Source organism: Crotalus tigris, unplaced genomic scaffold (genome assembly GCF_016545835.1).
Source record: "Crotalus tigris isolate CLP2741 ecotype Arizona unplaced genomic scaffold, ASM1654583v1 scf7180000024277.1505481, whole genome shotgun sequence".
NCBI lineage: Eukaryota > Metazoa > Chordata > Lepidosauria > Squamata > Viperidae > Crotalus > Crotalus tigris.
Window position 1 is genome coordinate 1085614 of NW_024100449.1, and position 15637 is coordinate 1101250.

Here is a 15637-nt window from a genome sequence, read left to right on the forward strand (position 1 = left end):
AAAGCAGATTTGAAGCGTGACTCTTCTGCTTGTGCATTTGGGAGTGCAGACCATGGTTTGTATATCATACTTAGATTTATGATAACTGATTTGGTGGTCTGAATTTGAATCAGTAGAACATGGAAGAGGCAATGATGATCATGGTAATAATTTTATAGTTTTTAATTATTTAATTATTGTCTTTTTTGTTATCTTTTTCTCACTCCTGATCAGTTTAGATTGCAATCATTTGGTTTGTGTATTGTGTGCAGGACAACTGGATTGCTCACCAAGATGATTTCAACCAGCTTTTGGCAGAATTGAATAATTGTTATGCACAAGATGATCCAGGTAACAGGATTCAGCTTTGAGGGCAACTGGTAATGATAATCTTAATATAAAATTACATACAGTATGTTGACCACATGAGGTCACTATTGCTGTTTGAGTGCAAGCTTGTGTAATCAAAGCCCACCTCCTACTCTGTCAGACTTGCTGAACATTAGAATTTTGTGGGATTGGGGTTATAACTTTGGATGAGGTGACTTTATTCTCACATCTAGCTGATAGTTTTACCAAAATAGTGATGCTTGTAGTCTGGATGAATGATCATTTTGAAATCCTCATCTTGATGCAGATCTTCTTTATCATCAAGATCACTTTGCATCTGAATTTGGCTTTTGAATTTGGCCTTCGCATCTTAGTGTCCATTAACACACATTCCTGAAGATGTCTGAAAGAACATCTCATATCATGACGGACACAGAAAAAGCTGCCATTCTTAAGCACATGTTCTTCCTGTTTATAATGATCCAAAACAAAAAATGAATTGTCCATTCTCTGGCTAATTGGCAACAGGACTGAGAAGAACACAGATCTTTTACACAAGTCATTCACTGATGGAACTTGAAGGCAAGACTTTTATAACTTGAGAAGCTCAAGGAAGAACAACACTTTCAGTGTAGAAGCTGGAAGCAAGCTATTGCTATTGTAAGAATCAGTAAAGATGCATTGAAAAAGCAAGAAGTATGGAGAGAATACATTGGAATTTAGCATGGTAGAAGGACTGTAGGTTTTGGCCTCATGTAATTGCATTTTCTGTTTGTATTCTAGAATCTACTTGCAAAGATAAAAAGAAAACTTTTAACCTTGAGGAAAAATCCAAGACCTCTAAAAAACGAGTTCACTATGTGAAATTTGCCAAAGGTAAATTCAGATGAAACCTGTCACATGAAAAACCCCATTAAAATGTTTCTAATGTGATCAGTACAATAACCACACTAAAAAAAATCTATTTAAATATATAAAAATATTGTTGAGAGTATTTGATGGAGAATCTGTAGCATGGAAAGGATTAAATTTGAAGCTAAGGCATGTGTGTTGGTGCCTGTAGAATATTGAATGCAGTTGGTTTTGATGCACATTGCAACTTTTACTTCAAGGAAGCAAGTTTCCTCCAAAAACAGTAAGTCTTGGAGAATTTTTTTCTGATTTAAGCATCATTGAAATGAATCAAATGTTTTTAAAATGTGTATGGAGAACACTTAAATTTCTTCCTCAGGAGCATTGACCTAACCTTTATTCTAGAAGAAAGCAATAAATTGTTTTGTTGTTTTTCCTGCAATTCTTTCCAGGAAAAGATCTCTCTTCACGAAGTGAAGATGACCTATCCTGTATTTTTGGGAAACGCAAAATCAAAAAAATGCAAGTATGTGATTTTACTTGACATTGTAGATATGCATTGGGCTGTTTCATTTATTCTAATCATTTAAAAATACTTGTCTTCTGCTATACATCATTTGAAAATTATATACATTGCTGTGGCCTACCCAAGGCAGCTCCAGTTCACACAAAGCTTTCAGTCTTGAAGTGGTCTCAGAGAATACTCTTCCACGGCCTTTGCAGGTTTTTTTTTGGGGGGGGGAGCCTTTGAATAGCAAAAGTACATCCATTCTTCTGTGATTTTTAGTGGGTCTGGAAGCTGCACGAGAACATGGCCCTCTCACACAACCCCATGCAGCCTCCGCAAGCTCTGAAAATCACACAAGAACAAGGTGTACTTTTGAGAATAGTTATTGGATGTTGGTAAATACTGGGCATGTTACCTAAAACATTATGCCATATCATGGGTTCACCATCACTGAGCTACTTGCAAGTAGATTGTTAGTGCTCATTTATAAAACATAATAAAAGGCTAGGCACAACACTCCACATTTTGTGTCATTAAAAAAAAATTAAGAAGCATAGGTCTCAGTTAAGTTCTATTATCTATTCCTGTAAACCAGTGGTTCTCAACCTGTGGGTCGGGACCCCATTTGGGGTCGAACAACCATTTCACGGGGGTCACCAAACAAGGCTGTCCGCCATTTTTTTCCCCTTTTCTTTGGCCACACCCCTGGCACCCGGTGATGTATAAATGGTTGGGGGGCACCACAACATGGGGAACTGTATTATGGGGTCGCGGCATTAGAAAGGTTGAGAACCACTGCTGTAAACCAACCTTGTACAACATAGTATGTTTCACCACAAATACCATAATTCATAATCAATTGATTGGAAATTATGGGAATATTTGCCTATCCAGTTTGGGAATAATGTAAATTCTCTGAAAATGCAGGTGATGTTTTCTGGATGGTGGAATTTGGAAACAGAGTAACTTGCTAAGAAACTAGTATGAATTAATATATGGACAAGTTGATTAAATTCAGCTATGAAAAGTGTTAACAGACAAAATTAAAAATTAGGCAATTTGTAAAGTTTTGTTCCTTTTTAGAAAAATTCTCATGTTTTATCTACCTGTTTGTTGAGTATTTGTTCCAGAATGAATGTCTTTGGGAAAAATATAAAATCCTGGAAAATATATGAAAATTGCAGCCTTCCAGATAGCGAGCACCCATAATTCCCATTCAACTTAAGCCAGGAATGATGGGGAATGAAATCTAGAAACATGTAGAAGAGCATTATTTTCTTTTGCCCCTTGTTTAATATGAAAGTTCTAAGGAGCCTCAAATTTTAAGGCCTCCATACTACCTTCTGTTGGATATAAACAGTTGGAAAGGATGGTTATCTTCAGAATCTTCTTTTAAAATGGCCAGAAATAAATGTTTGGTCTCTGCTAGAAATTGAATATCAAACTAAATATTCCTTTGGTTTTAGCTTTTCTAGCTCTTTTTCTGCTTGTAAGACAGCTGCTTCAGAATAACTGAGGGAAGTAAATGGCTTTTTAAAAAATACTAGTATTTGATCATTTCAACCATCACATAAATTGTTAACTGCCTACTCCCATACTGCTTTCCTGGTTTCTGTTTTATGTCTTGGAAGCTGAGATTGTATAGTGATGGGGAAGCTTATTTCATTCAAAAACTGTATTTCAAGTTAACTTTATTATGTATATACACATAAAGCTCTTCTTTTTATCTAGTCTGGTATGTGGGATTGATTAGAAATAGTAAAACATGGTACTAGACAGTATCCATGAGCTCTTGGTATGTCCTTAGGATGTGGTTGAAGGTTTGTATTCTTTGGAAGATTGGCACTAAACACACACCATATATGAGTGTCAGGATTAAAAGAACAGGAAATGGTGGATGAGAACATCCTTGTATCTCTTCCTGCCTAGATAGGAAGAGTCCTGGTGTCCATCAAGGTTTAGAGTTCTATTGTCAATCAAAGATTAGCATAGCCAACATTTTCAATTTTGGTATCTAAGCCAGGTGAATCAGATGAGGAATGTTCCTTTGCTAATATAGTTTTCACCCTATGTTTCTTGCTATCTTATTTCAAGAGATCTCATTTCTGTTTTGTTGAATGTTTTATGTTCTCAAGAAACTCCACTGTACCTTTTCTCTTCTTTGCATATGCATCAGCTCTTTCATTGATTACAAAATACTAAAAACTCCTGTGATTGCTTTTCGGTTCCGTCAAACATGCACTTTAAGTGAATTCTTTAAAAAAAGAAATGCCAGCAACTGAGAACAGTCTTTCTCTGACTTCCTGAAAGAGGTGCCTATGTCAAGCATGATTCTTTCTACCCTTTGCCCTCTAGCTACATTGGATTAACACAGCCTCCCTTAAAATATGAGATAAGCTTGCCAATAACAATTATATATTTTATATCTTAACCTTATTGACTTCCTGCATTGCAGATCCTCTAAAACTAAACCTCTAAGCCTGATTCTTATATTTTTTCCCCATGGAAACAAATATTCTGTCAACCTCCAATTAAATCTTCAAGTGGTAGAATAATGTCCATTTCTTCCCTTATGTGAGATAAACTCTCCTATTTTTTTTTTTACTTAGCTGCAAACAAACATTTGGCCTCCTTATGAGTTGACAGCTTATTTCCTGTACAGCAAATTATAAGGCTAAGCAACAGTGTGTATTGTAACTAGTTAAGGGGAATTTCTGTCATCCTTGATGTCCTTGTTATATAAAAACCACAGCAAAAAATTGCCTACCTGACTATTTTTACATTCAGATTGTTTGCATTTTTTCTCAGGGAGATGGTGAAGTAATTGCAGTTACTGATTAGACTTCCATCAAGGAACCTTTTCAGCAGGAGAAGAATTGCTCAGATGTTTACTTTTTTATTGTACTGAGCAAAAGTTCTCAACTAAATTATTCAAATTCTGGAGAACTACTGAGAGCCCGGTGATTAAAAGCCAACAAATATCTGTCTTAAAAAAAAAAAAAGTTGGGGAAGATGCATGAACTACAGGGCTTTAGTCCAACAACAATGCCTGGAAACATAGAGAAAAATATAATCTGGAAACACCTTAAAAATAGCATTACCAAATAAGTGTTTGGATATGTCAAGAACAAATCTTGCAAAATTAATTTATTCTAATTTTTCATCTGTTAACTTTCTAAAAAATGCATTAGATATATCTTGGGTATAATAAAAAATAGCCTGTGTTGTATAAATGTATACTTCTTAAAGAATATGTATCAGTGGTTTTCATCAAACAGGAAAAAAATTGGGTGTGTTTCCACAAGGATCAGTTCTCAATACTCTACTTTTAAATATTTTTATTAATTATTTTCATAAAAGAGATAGAAGAAATTTATATCAAATGATACAAAATTGGATTGAATTCCTAATATCCTAGAACAGGAGTCCCGAACCTGTGAGCCGCGACCCACTAATGAGCCATGAAGGGATTGCAATCGGGCTGCGGAAACATGCACACACATCTTCATTTGCACAAACAGTGGTAGAGCACATACAGGTGCATTCCATTTGTATGAGTGGCAGGTGTGTGTGCACGCCACTCGGGCAAATGTAGCTGCATATGCACGTGCATGCCGATAGCTCACACGGAACCATCTGCTCTCTTTCCCCCCTCCCATTGGTCCACAAACTGGAAACATTGGGAAATTCAATCCTAGAAGACAAAACTAAAAATAAATATAATCTTTGTAGCATAGAAAAAAGGCCAAAAATAAAAATGAATTTTTTTTTTTATTGAAAATTTTTAAAATTTTACAAAAAAAAAAGTTCCCTTCCCCCAACCCTCCCCCAACCTTCCCAGAGCTGAATACAGGCTTAATTAAAATTTAAAAGAAAAAATTTTAAACACAAATGAACCATATACAAATTTGGTTACAATAATTAAACAAATCATAAAATACTTTAACACCAATACTTAAAAAACAGAAAGAGAAAAAGAAAAGAAACAAGAAGAAGAAAAAAGAAAAGAAAAAAAAGAAATTAGAAAAAGAAAAAAAATATCTAAAAAATATCTTAAACTTTAAATATAAATTATTCAAAAGCTAAGTAATATTTTTTATATCATACTTGTATTGTATAAAATTTATCCCTTTTCCATACCAAAAGGTACTTCTCTTGCAGTTGATCTTTCAAAAAAGCCGAAATCTTTGCCATTTCCGCTAAATAGGAAACTTTAAGAAACCATTCTTGCAAAGTAGGCAAAGATTCCTTCTTCCAGCATTGCCCTACTAACAACCTAGCCGCTGTAATTAGATTTAACATTAATATAGTTTCTTTACTGTCACAGTCGGAAACAATACCCAACAAAAACAATTGTGGAGTAAATTTTATCCTTCTTTTAAAAATTCTTTGAATATTCCACCATATCCTAATCCAAAAAGCTTTTATATTTTTACATAACCACCAAATATGATAATAACCACAGAAGCAAATCCTTTTAGAGCCACAACTATATCTTGCCTCAAAATAATATTATTCTCCACTAAAAGCTCTTTCACTTCCCCTCTAATTTGAGATATAGCATTTCCCATTATATCTTGCATGTCTTTTACCATTACTGATGGCAGAGGAGGGGAAGGAGGTGGTGTAGCTTTAGGTTGTTGTACTGGTAAAATCGCAGGAGAAGAAGCCACCTTAGGTACTGTAGATGTTACTTGCCGCCTTGAAGCCATTTCCAAAAAGAAAAGTTTTGTTTCTTCTTTCCTCCTTCTTAAAAAAAAAATAGAAAAAATACAAAAAAAACCCTTAAAAAAATAACAAAAAAGAATTTGACAAAGAGGGAAAGTAATCTTCCTAAAACACAAATCCAACTCAAAAAAACCTTTAAGAACAATCTATTCCATTCCGTTCCGTTCTGCTCCCTTCAAGAAAAAAAAAAGTTTCCAATCGCCATTTTACTTTCCCTCTCGATAAAAGAAAAAAGGGAAGTAAAAATCAATCTTTAAACTTAAAGTCCAAATAAGATTAAAAAAAAAATCCTTTATCCAGCTCTGTCCGCTTTTAAAATAACTCACCAGGTTTCTTTAAGCGCGGAGGTGGGAGCGGCGTCTTGCTTTGTCCCCAAGGGACAAAGACAGCTGAGAGGCGGAGACAACCTGAACTCCGTGGGAGCACTCTTTTCACCCCCAAAGAAAACTTCCTTGGGGGTCTCAGAGGCTCTACCTCTATTCAGGTGATACTCCCCTCCCTCCCTTTGCTCGGGAAGGAGGTTTTGAGCCGCGGAACAGCTGATGCCTGCTGTTCTCTGCGGTTCTAACGCTTTCTCAGGAGGACGGCTACAAAGTAGCCACCACCGCCAGCGCTAATCCACCGGAAGTCAAATAAAAATGAATTTTAATAGATAAATACAGAGTTCTTCATGAAAGAAAAAAAACCTCAAATATCCAAGTACTGAAAAGGAAGTACATGGCTTGGTAGGGGGGAAAGAAATTGCCTGCAGACAATATAAGGCAGCAGCGTGGGGCAAGTGCAAAAAGAACAAATACCATTTATGACTGCATCAGTTGAAGTATATGTTTGGGAAATAATCATCCACTTCATTGTGCTTTAGTCAAGTGCTATGTATGATTTGATTTAAGAATTCAGAAAAATTGAAACAGGATCATAAAAAGGCGATAAGGATGATGGGAGGACTAAAAACTAAATTCTGTGAAGAAATATAGAACTGAATATGTTTAAGTTTGAGAATAAAGCTTAATAAAGGGTTGGATATTAAGTATTTTTCAGATATAACGAAAAGGATGTCACATAGAAAATCACAGCATATTCTCTCTTGTACTAATGAGCAGGGCACGGGTTTATGTTACAAGAAGGCAGATTCCAACTAAACGTTAGAAAAATCATCCCTAGCATTAGATGTTAGGCTCCCTTTCATCGGATGTATTCAAACAGACACTAAGCAACCATCTGCTGGAATGCTTTAATATAGGGTCTTTATACTGATATAAAGAATACACTAAAATAAAGAATACAAAAAACTAAAATTAATATTACAGTAAGAGCCAATTAAAAAAGATACATCTTTCTAGACTTTTTGAAGGAACATCATCAGGATGTATGTATTCTAGCCTGAGAGTAGTAAAAGAGAAAGTCATCTCCCAGGTAAGCAAACATTGGACAGTGGAAGTATGTTTAGAAAAGTCTTCTACAGATCTTGGTGAGGCAGATTCATAATGGAAGAGGTGGTTCTTCAGAAGCTCAAACCCTAAGTTAAACTTCAATATCAATGCCTTAAACTGCACCCAATAATTGGTTGACAATTAGTGCAGGGTTTGTTTTTTTAAATTTTAATTATTGTTTTGTTTACTTATTACTTATGAAATGGCATTTTATTGGCAGCAAACTATAACATTTACCTGTAAGGAAAAATGATTCTCCATAATTTATTGTCATTATAATGACACTTATTTCATCATTAGAAAATTATTTATGTGCATGGTATTAAAAATAGCAGTAGCTTAAGAACAGGAAAGAAAGTTGTGATCATGTCAAGTGTACATAAACTACAGTTTGAAGAATAAAAGTAATATTTTAAAAAGTCCCATTTAATGTAATTTTTCAGGAACCCTTCGCTTGGCCATGCATGGAATATATCTCAGAGCTGCCCAGGAACTTTGAACCCTCCTGTGGCCATGCCTGGAATATATTTCAGGGCTGCCCAGGATCACAAGATGAAACATGACTAAGCTACCTTGGAAGCTAGAAGGTCAGTTTTCAACAGCCACTAGTGCAGAATAGAAAAAGAGACAATTTCCAATCAGTAAGTCAACCTCAGAACACTTTGTTAGCATGAAAAGATTACTTCAGGACTTTCTTCAGAGGATGAAAGGTTCTATAGGGCAGAAGAACCACCTGCAGCAGCCTAGTTAGGGTCACTTAAAGAGACAGGTGAAAATAAAGGCTTACTTTGGTTTCTTGTAGTTCTGTCAGGCTTGAATAGTGCTTTCTCTCTTGCTTTAAGCTGTTTCACTTTTTCAGCTGCATCTTACATAACAGAGGTTTGAGGTTGATGCAGTTTCCCAGTTGGAATTCCAGCAGTGGAATTTCTTTTAGGAGAGAATATGTATATGTATGTGCACACACAAACACCTCCCCCCATACACAAAGTCCTTGTAATTTGCATGAGTTAGCAAACAGAATGCTGCATTTTTAACAGTTACTGCTTCTGGACTACAAGCACGTACATAAATACAGAATGTTGTCAAAGCATGAATAACTGTCACACACCCTGACCAGTTAAGGAAAGGTCACAGTTGGCAGCGTAGGCATGATTATATGAAATTATTCCTCATCATGCCATCTGCAAATCTGCAATGACTGTAGAGATAAAGAAGTATTCATAGACTGTGAACCTGCACTTTCAGAGTGAGTACAACTCTGTGCAAAACATATTGCTTATTTCCTAGTGACCAACAGCATTTATAATTTTCTGGATCTAATTTTATGTTTTCCCCCTTATTTAGTTCACTTTTAATTCAGTCAGCGTTCAAGTATAATAATTGCTTTTCTGGGACTTGAGAACAACTCACACATTGAAGCTGGATGTTATTAGCATATTGATGGCACCTCTTTATAAAATTCTAAATAACATCCTCAGCAGTCTCCTGTAAAATGCCTTATAGCTCAAGAGACAAAATCTGATCTCTTTCTGGTACCATAAGTGTCCTGGGGCAAAACAGTAATCTTTAAGCACAAGCTTCTGGAACAATTGCAAAAGACTCCTAACTATCTAGTTTCACAGAACAGTTGGAATGATGTTGTAGTCAGTTAAATGAAAAGTGGCCATGAGCTTTATTTATTAAACATGCATGCAAGCCCATCTTGCCTAGAGATGACTAGGCAGCTTAAACTCAATAAAAGCTATAATATGAAACACAAAAACAATAACTAATAATACTAAAATTAATTTAAAATTAAGAAAGATGGGAAGGAAGGGAGCACAATGCAACAGGGAGGATATGGAATCTTGTCCATTAACCACCTTCAGATTTAGGAAAACTAGTAGGCTGCTTTTCTTCTACCCATTTTCTAGCATAGCAGCAGACAAAGCAAGCTCAACACTTTATTTGAGCCCCTATCTGGCCACCATCTCCTTGATCACTTTTCCAAGAAACTAAACTTTTGGGATTGACCTATAATTACGTAGATCGCCTCAGTCAAAGAAGTTTCTTTTTTTCAGTAGAGGTCTTATAATTTGATCTTTTAGGCAATAGAATGTTTGTTTCCTACCATCAGTCATTTAATCATTCATTTTAACCAGGGTGCAAATCATTTATTCAATCTGGATGATGTAGGGGAAAAGCAAATCTTTACTGATATAGGCAAAGAATCCTGAAGTTCTTTATTCAGTATTTAAACTGAATACTTTCTGGCCAATATTTTTTAGACATGGTTTGCCATTGCCTTATCCTAAGGCTGAGAGAAAGTGTCTGGTCCAAAGTCACCTAGTTGGATTCATGCCTAAGACATGTTTCGTTATACTCAGCTCAGTAATAATCAGAGGAGCTGCTTAAATCTGCCAGGGTGAAGAGAACATTTGGGAATGATTGTATCAATCCCCTGCACTGCTTCTACTCCATAGATCAGCCAGTACTTTATTCCTTTTACCAGTAGAAAAGATTGGAAACTCTCGTAGCAATTCAGAAAAACATCTGCGGCTTCCGGTTCCAGATCGTGGCGCTGGCGGACGTGCGGAGAGAATCATCTCTTCACCATCCGGTTTCCCTTTGCTGGTAGACCCTGGAAAGGGTTGAAAGTTGCCCTGGAGGGGCGACCACCATTGAGGAGGAACCTCGTCAGACCGCGGAAGATTGGCAGCGCCTTCCGTGGTCCGAGGCAGCTCCTTAGGATCGACGAAGAAAAGATCGGCCATTAACATGGCCGATCACCTAGCCGTACCAGCCGAAAGCCATAAGAACATCTAAGCACAAGAACCACTGTGGAAGATCCGGATGAGACCTTCCCTTTCTTTACCCTAACTATTTTCCTGTGAAAATCCCCTGGAATTATTTCCCTGTTTTTAATAGAGCGTCGTGTGCTTACTTGGGAAAATAAGCTTTGGAAACAAAAGGAAAGAATAATCCATTTTAATGACTATTTCTATTTTGGGGTTACTTTGGGGTCTCAAAAAAATCCCTATTACAGAATTTTATTACTTATTAAGTTGGAAAACATTGTCTTTTTTTTTAACTGGATAAAACTTTATTGGCATCTGGAAAGAGATTCCATAGCCTACTGGGGACATCTTGTGGTGAAATCTGGCACTGCAGCTGAATTTTTTCTTTGATTTTGAAGCTGAGGTTGACCTTCAAATTATCATAAAAGGGAAAAGATAAAGAATTGGAAACAGCTGGGTGGTGAAACTAACTGCTAGAAATCGTGGAGGTGAGCACTGGCTGACTGTTATTAAACATAGCCTCCACTAAAAAACTAAAAGGTTATTTTTAACCACCACAGACATGGAAGAATTTTACCCACAACTTAACTATAATCTCATGCTGGAAAAAATCGTTGAAGCTACTGAGCAAATGAACTCTAGAATGAAAGCTAAAGATGCTATGTCAGAACTACATACTAAACCCCAAACGTCAACTGAACAACTTACAGGCCAAGGAATAGCAGAGGAGGAACAGATCAACACTAAAGAGGATTTTACACAACACTACATACAACTTAATGAGATGGAGGAACTTTATCCACATCTTAATTATAAACTTATACTGGAAAAAATTCTTGAAGCTATTGAGCAAATGAATTCCAGAACGAAAGCCAAAGATGTTCCCCCAAAACTACAAACTGAATTCCATATACCAACTGACCATCCTATAAGCCAAAAAACAACAGAAGAAGAACAATCCAACGTTGAAGAGGACTTTACACAATACTACGTACAACCCATTAAGAATCTTGATGATTTAAATGAGACTTCAAAGCACACGTAACTACAAAAGCAACAGGAACTGATCTGCAAACACGATGTATTGAAAATTATGATACCCTTGACAATCAATCAATAATCACAACATTGGATATAATCGATTATGTTACTCAGAAAGAAGCAGAAGAGGAGCAAAACCAGGCTGGATTGATGATAAACATGCTTAATCAAACATTGAGGTTTGAATTATTAGGGCAACAACTGAATAACTACAAGAGAGCTAGTTTCTTTGAAAAACTGATAACTGGATGTTCTCCCTTGATTCAAATAATTTGTGCAGGAATGAAGGGAGACCTATCGGATGATATAGAGGCTCTGTTATGGAAACCCGCTTGGCATAAAAAGAAAGCCAGAGTCAGATTTAAAAATGGGATTAAAAATTTCACTTGATGGGTTAAAAAGGTTTTTTTTAGAGATAGTGATTGATTTAACGTTTAGGATTTAGACTTATAATGGAGATGAAAATTAATTGTTAGATTATAGTTTGAAATTGTAATATGGAAAAGGTTTTGAGATAATGGAAGTTATTATATTAGTAAATGAGTTATTAGGACATGAAATAGAATATATATGTGAAATAGAGTAACAATGTAATTTTTGGAATAATATATCTATCTTAGGATAATTATTTTGTAATGGAATGAGAATAAGGAAATGGATTGTAACAATGGAAGATATGGTATCAGTAAATGAGGAGCTGTCAGGAGAAGAAATAGAATATACCTGGGAAAAGTAAGAATATAACTTTTGGAATAATATGTTTATGTTAAATATCATAATTATTATGTCATGAAATGAGGGAAATTAGGGTTACCCGGAGTGTAAACAATATGCTTATTTAAAGCTAAACCGGAATATGGTAATTGGAATCAAGTAAAGCTTAAAAACTGGACTTGGATTTCTACAAGTAAAATGTTATTGATAAACGTATTAATTGATTAAGCTTTATTTAGAAATGTATTGATTTGAATATGTTATATTAATTAAGAGAAATAGAGAGGGAACTCTGAGAGTTAACCTCAGGTATATATATATATATATGTACGACTTTGCTATTGGATAATTTATTACCCCATTACCACGTTGTTTCCTAAGCACTTGGATGTAAAAATTGAAAAATTAATAAAATTTGTTTTTAAAAAAATAAAGAAAAACATCTGCATATATCAGTGCCTATATCAAACTAATTTAATATTTTTTTCACTCCTGTATATGTTTTACCTTTTAGTTTCAGATCACAAACAGTTTCTTATTATGCCTGTCTCTTTTTAAACCTCTTTGCAGTAATATGCAAAAATAATATTCTATCAGTTCCTATCTGATTAAATTCCCTGGATAACACACACATGCACTCTCTCCTCTGCATTTCCTTCTCCCATCCAGCTGTGTTTCCCATCAAAACTTTATCACTAGGGCAGGGGTAGGCAACCTTGGCTCTTTTATGACTCGTGGATTTCAACTTCCAGAATTCCTGAGCCAGCATGGTGGCTCAGGAATTCTGGGAGTTGAAGTCCACGAATCATAAAAGAGCCAAGGTTGCCTACCTCTGCACTAGGGAATGTGCTCCTGAAAGTAACATACACTCTGATTTCATTTTAATAGGGATGGGAACATGCAATTAGAAGAATGATGAAAAATCATGGTGTTCCAACATGGACACAGAAAACTATTATGCACATCTACATACTGATTATGAGCTATCTTGATTAGTAAGAGCCTTCCTTTTAGACATGTAGTTTCAACATATTAGAGGTTGGAAAAGTGACACCTCCATCTTCCGATCCCCTTCCCTTATTTGGTCATGGCAGATTACAATCCTTCTGGATGATACTACTCTCTTAAGACAATTTCCTGATTACTAACACATTCTTCTGTTCAAAGTTTCCCTTTCCTGATGCACACATTTCCTGATGTTCAGATAAATTGAATGAAGGGGTGAGCTGCTTGTTTAAGACTTGAAACAGAGTTGGCAGCCACAAAAATTTCTAGTCTCTAAAATTATTAAAATTATGCTGAAAACAATTCTTCAACTTAAGAATTTGCTCAAAGATATTCTTTTTCTTGATTTTTCTAAATTTATGCCTGGCTCTCATCTATTTTTGCACCTGATATTTTTAATGACTCCAAAGCCACTTGTTAAAGACTGAAACAAATTCCACCAGGCCAAACTCTGCCCATACCTAGTATACAATGACTTTGCAAGGAGAGGGTTCTCCGTTAAAAGCCTGGTATATCCAACTTAAAAAAAATAGAAATAATCAAATTCTGTATTCAAGATGCTAGAAATCAAATATAAATCAAAATAGATAGTGGCTGAACTAAATGGTCAAATAATCTGAATTATTTAAGGGAGACACTTGTCCATCAAATAATCAGCTACAGTTCAGCTTCCTCATTCTGGAGAGCATGGTGTATGCTACAACAAAGTATTTATGAAAATTATTTAAAGACCTTGAAGTGAGAACTTATAGGTTGTGAATGGGAGATGGGACATCTGTTTGCAGCATGTTTGATCATAGTTGGTCCTGGAAGTTCTTTACATATTTAGTTTTGGATTTATATTACTATCTTTCAAAAAAGTTAAATGATGGGTAAAAACAGCTTTTTAGGATGATTTTCTAAGCAAATGAAACAATGAAAATAATATAATTTATAAATTACATATCAAAAACCAGAAAAGAAATTAGATAACACAGGGGCAAAATGTTCAGTTGAAAGGATTACATGTACAGTATTTGTAATGATAGCTATGAATTTAAACTCATTTAAAAGGGAGTAAAGTTATTAGAATTTATCCATTATGATAAGTATACATGTTACTTGCAGTAGTGAAAGCAGTGTATGTAGCCCACCAGCTCCTGGATGTTGATTTCTCAAAGGCATCTACCTGGTCTCTGTGACAACAGACTCTTAGGCTAAGTACACTGACCCAGCATTTTCTTATATTCAGTGGATAATATTCATAGCATCTATATATCAAATTTCAAGGTCAATAAGAAAAGGCTATTTTATGTCTGATTTTGCAGGGAGGGAGGTCTCAAGCCTTCTCACAGAATAGCACTGGGAAAGAGAAAGATTGAATGAGATGGCCCTTTAAAAGTTAACCACAAGAACAATTATTGAGTTCTGTACCTGCAGTCAAACACTGTACATGCATTCCTCACATAATGCAAGTCAGTGTTCTTCAACTTGAGGACTCTCTCAGTGTATGGATTCAGTCTCAGAGTTCCTAGCCAGGTGGGCCATTGTTGAAAATTTTAGAAATTGATGTTCACTCATTTGGATGACCCTAAGTTGGGGAAGGCTAATATACATGGATGAGGAAAAAGTTAAGCTAGTATTTGCCGTACTTTGGTATTATGCAAACTTTTCCATCTGTGTGTTTTTAAATGCCAACAATCCTACAATATACTGTTTTGAGGATCTGTTTAGGATATATCTGAATAAATAGATGATACTATATATGGCAAATGTTGCTCAATTGCCTCCTATATGGGTGCACTTGTGACCAAATTTGTTGGGGGTGTGCGTATAAAAATAATAAAATTAATAAAAGCCAGAGATAAGGTAGCCACACAGAATCAAGCATAGTGCTATGATAGAATTTACAGTTTCACCCTTCCCCTGCCAATTTCTTCATTGGTGAAGAATCTCTTCTCTAGCTATTGATTCCTTGGGGGATTTGTTAGGGCCCAGTGCAATACCAAGAGTGGGGAGAAATTGGGTTTTGATTTATTATCTGGCCTTCTCATTTGGTCACTTCGATAGGCTAAAAGAGCCGAGTTAGCTTTAATGTGTCGCCATTAGAGACCAAACATTAGCTGGGATAACCCATCATGCTTCACAGTGAAAAATGTCCCCTGATTGGCTAATTAATCAGTCAAAGGGGAATGACACGACTCTTCGGCTTGAGGGACTCTGCTGTGGAGGTAAACAGCCATGTTGATAAATGGTCTCTCTGCAAATTCATATATCAGGAAAACTTAAGTCAT

At 35.7% G+C, this 15637-nt stretch overlaps 1 protein-coding gene across 2 annotated transcripts in view; it reads left to right on the forward strand.

The window, feature by feature from the left end:
* The window catches only part of PINX1 (PIN2 (TERF1) interacting telomerase inhibitor 1), a 49804-nt gene that overhangs the window by 11070 nt on the left and 23097 nt on the right, over positions 1 to 15637 (forward strand). The window contains exons 4-7 of one of the 2 annotated variants that reach the window (XM_039323546.1): positions 252 to 330; positions 1093 to 1185; positions 1614 to 1687; positions 4478 to 4917. In XM_039323546.1, coding sequence (XP_039179480.1) covers positions 252 to 330; positions 1093 to 1185; positions 1614 to 1687; positions 4478 to 4510 — 279 coding nt within the window. In that variant the 3' untranslated portion in view covers positions 4511 to 4917. Of the gene's footprint in view, positions 1 to 251; positions 331 to 1092; positions 1186 to 1613; positions 1688 to 4477; positions 4918 to 15637 lie in introns of those variants that run through there. The other variant, XM_039323545.1, reaches the window with a different exon arrangement.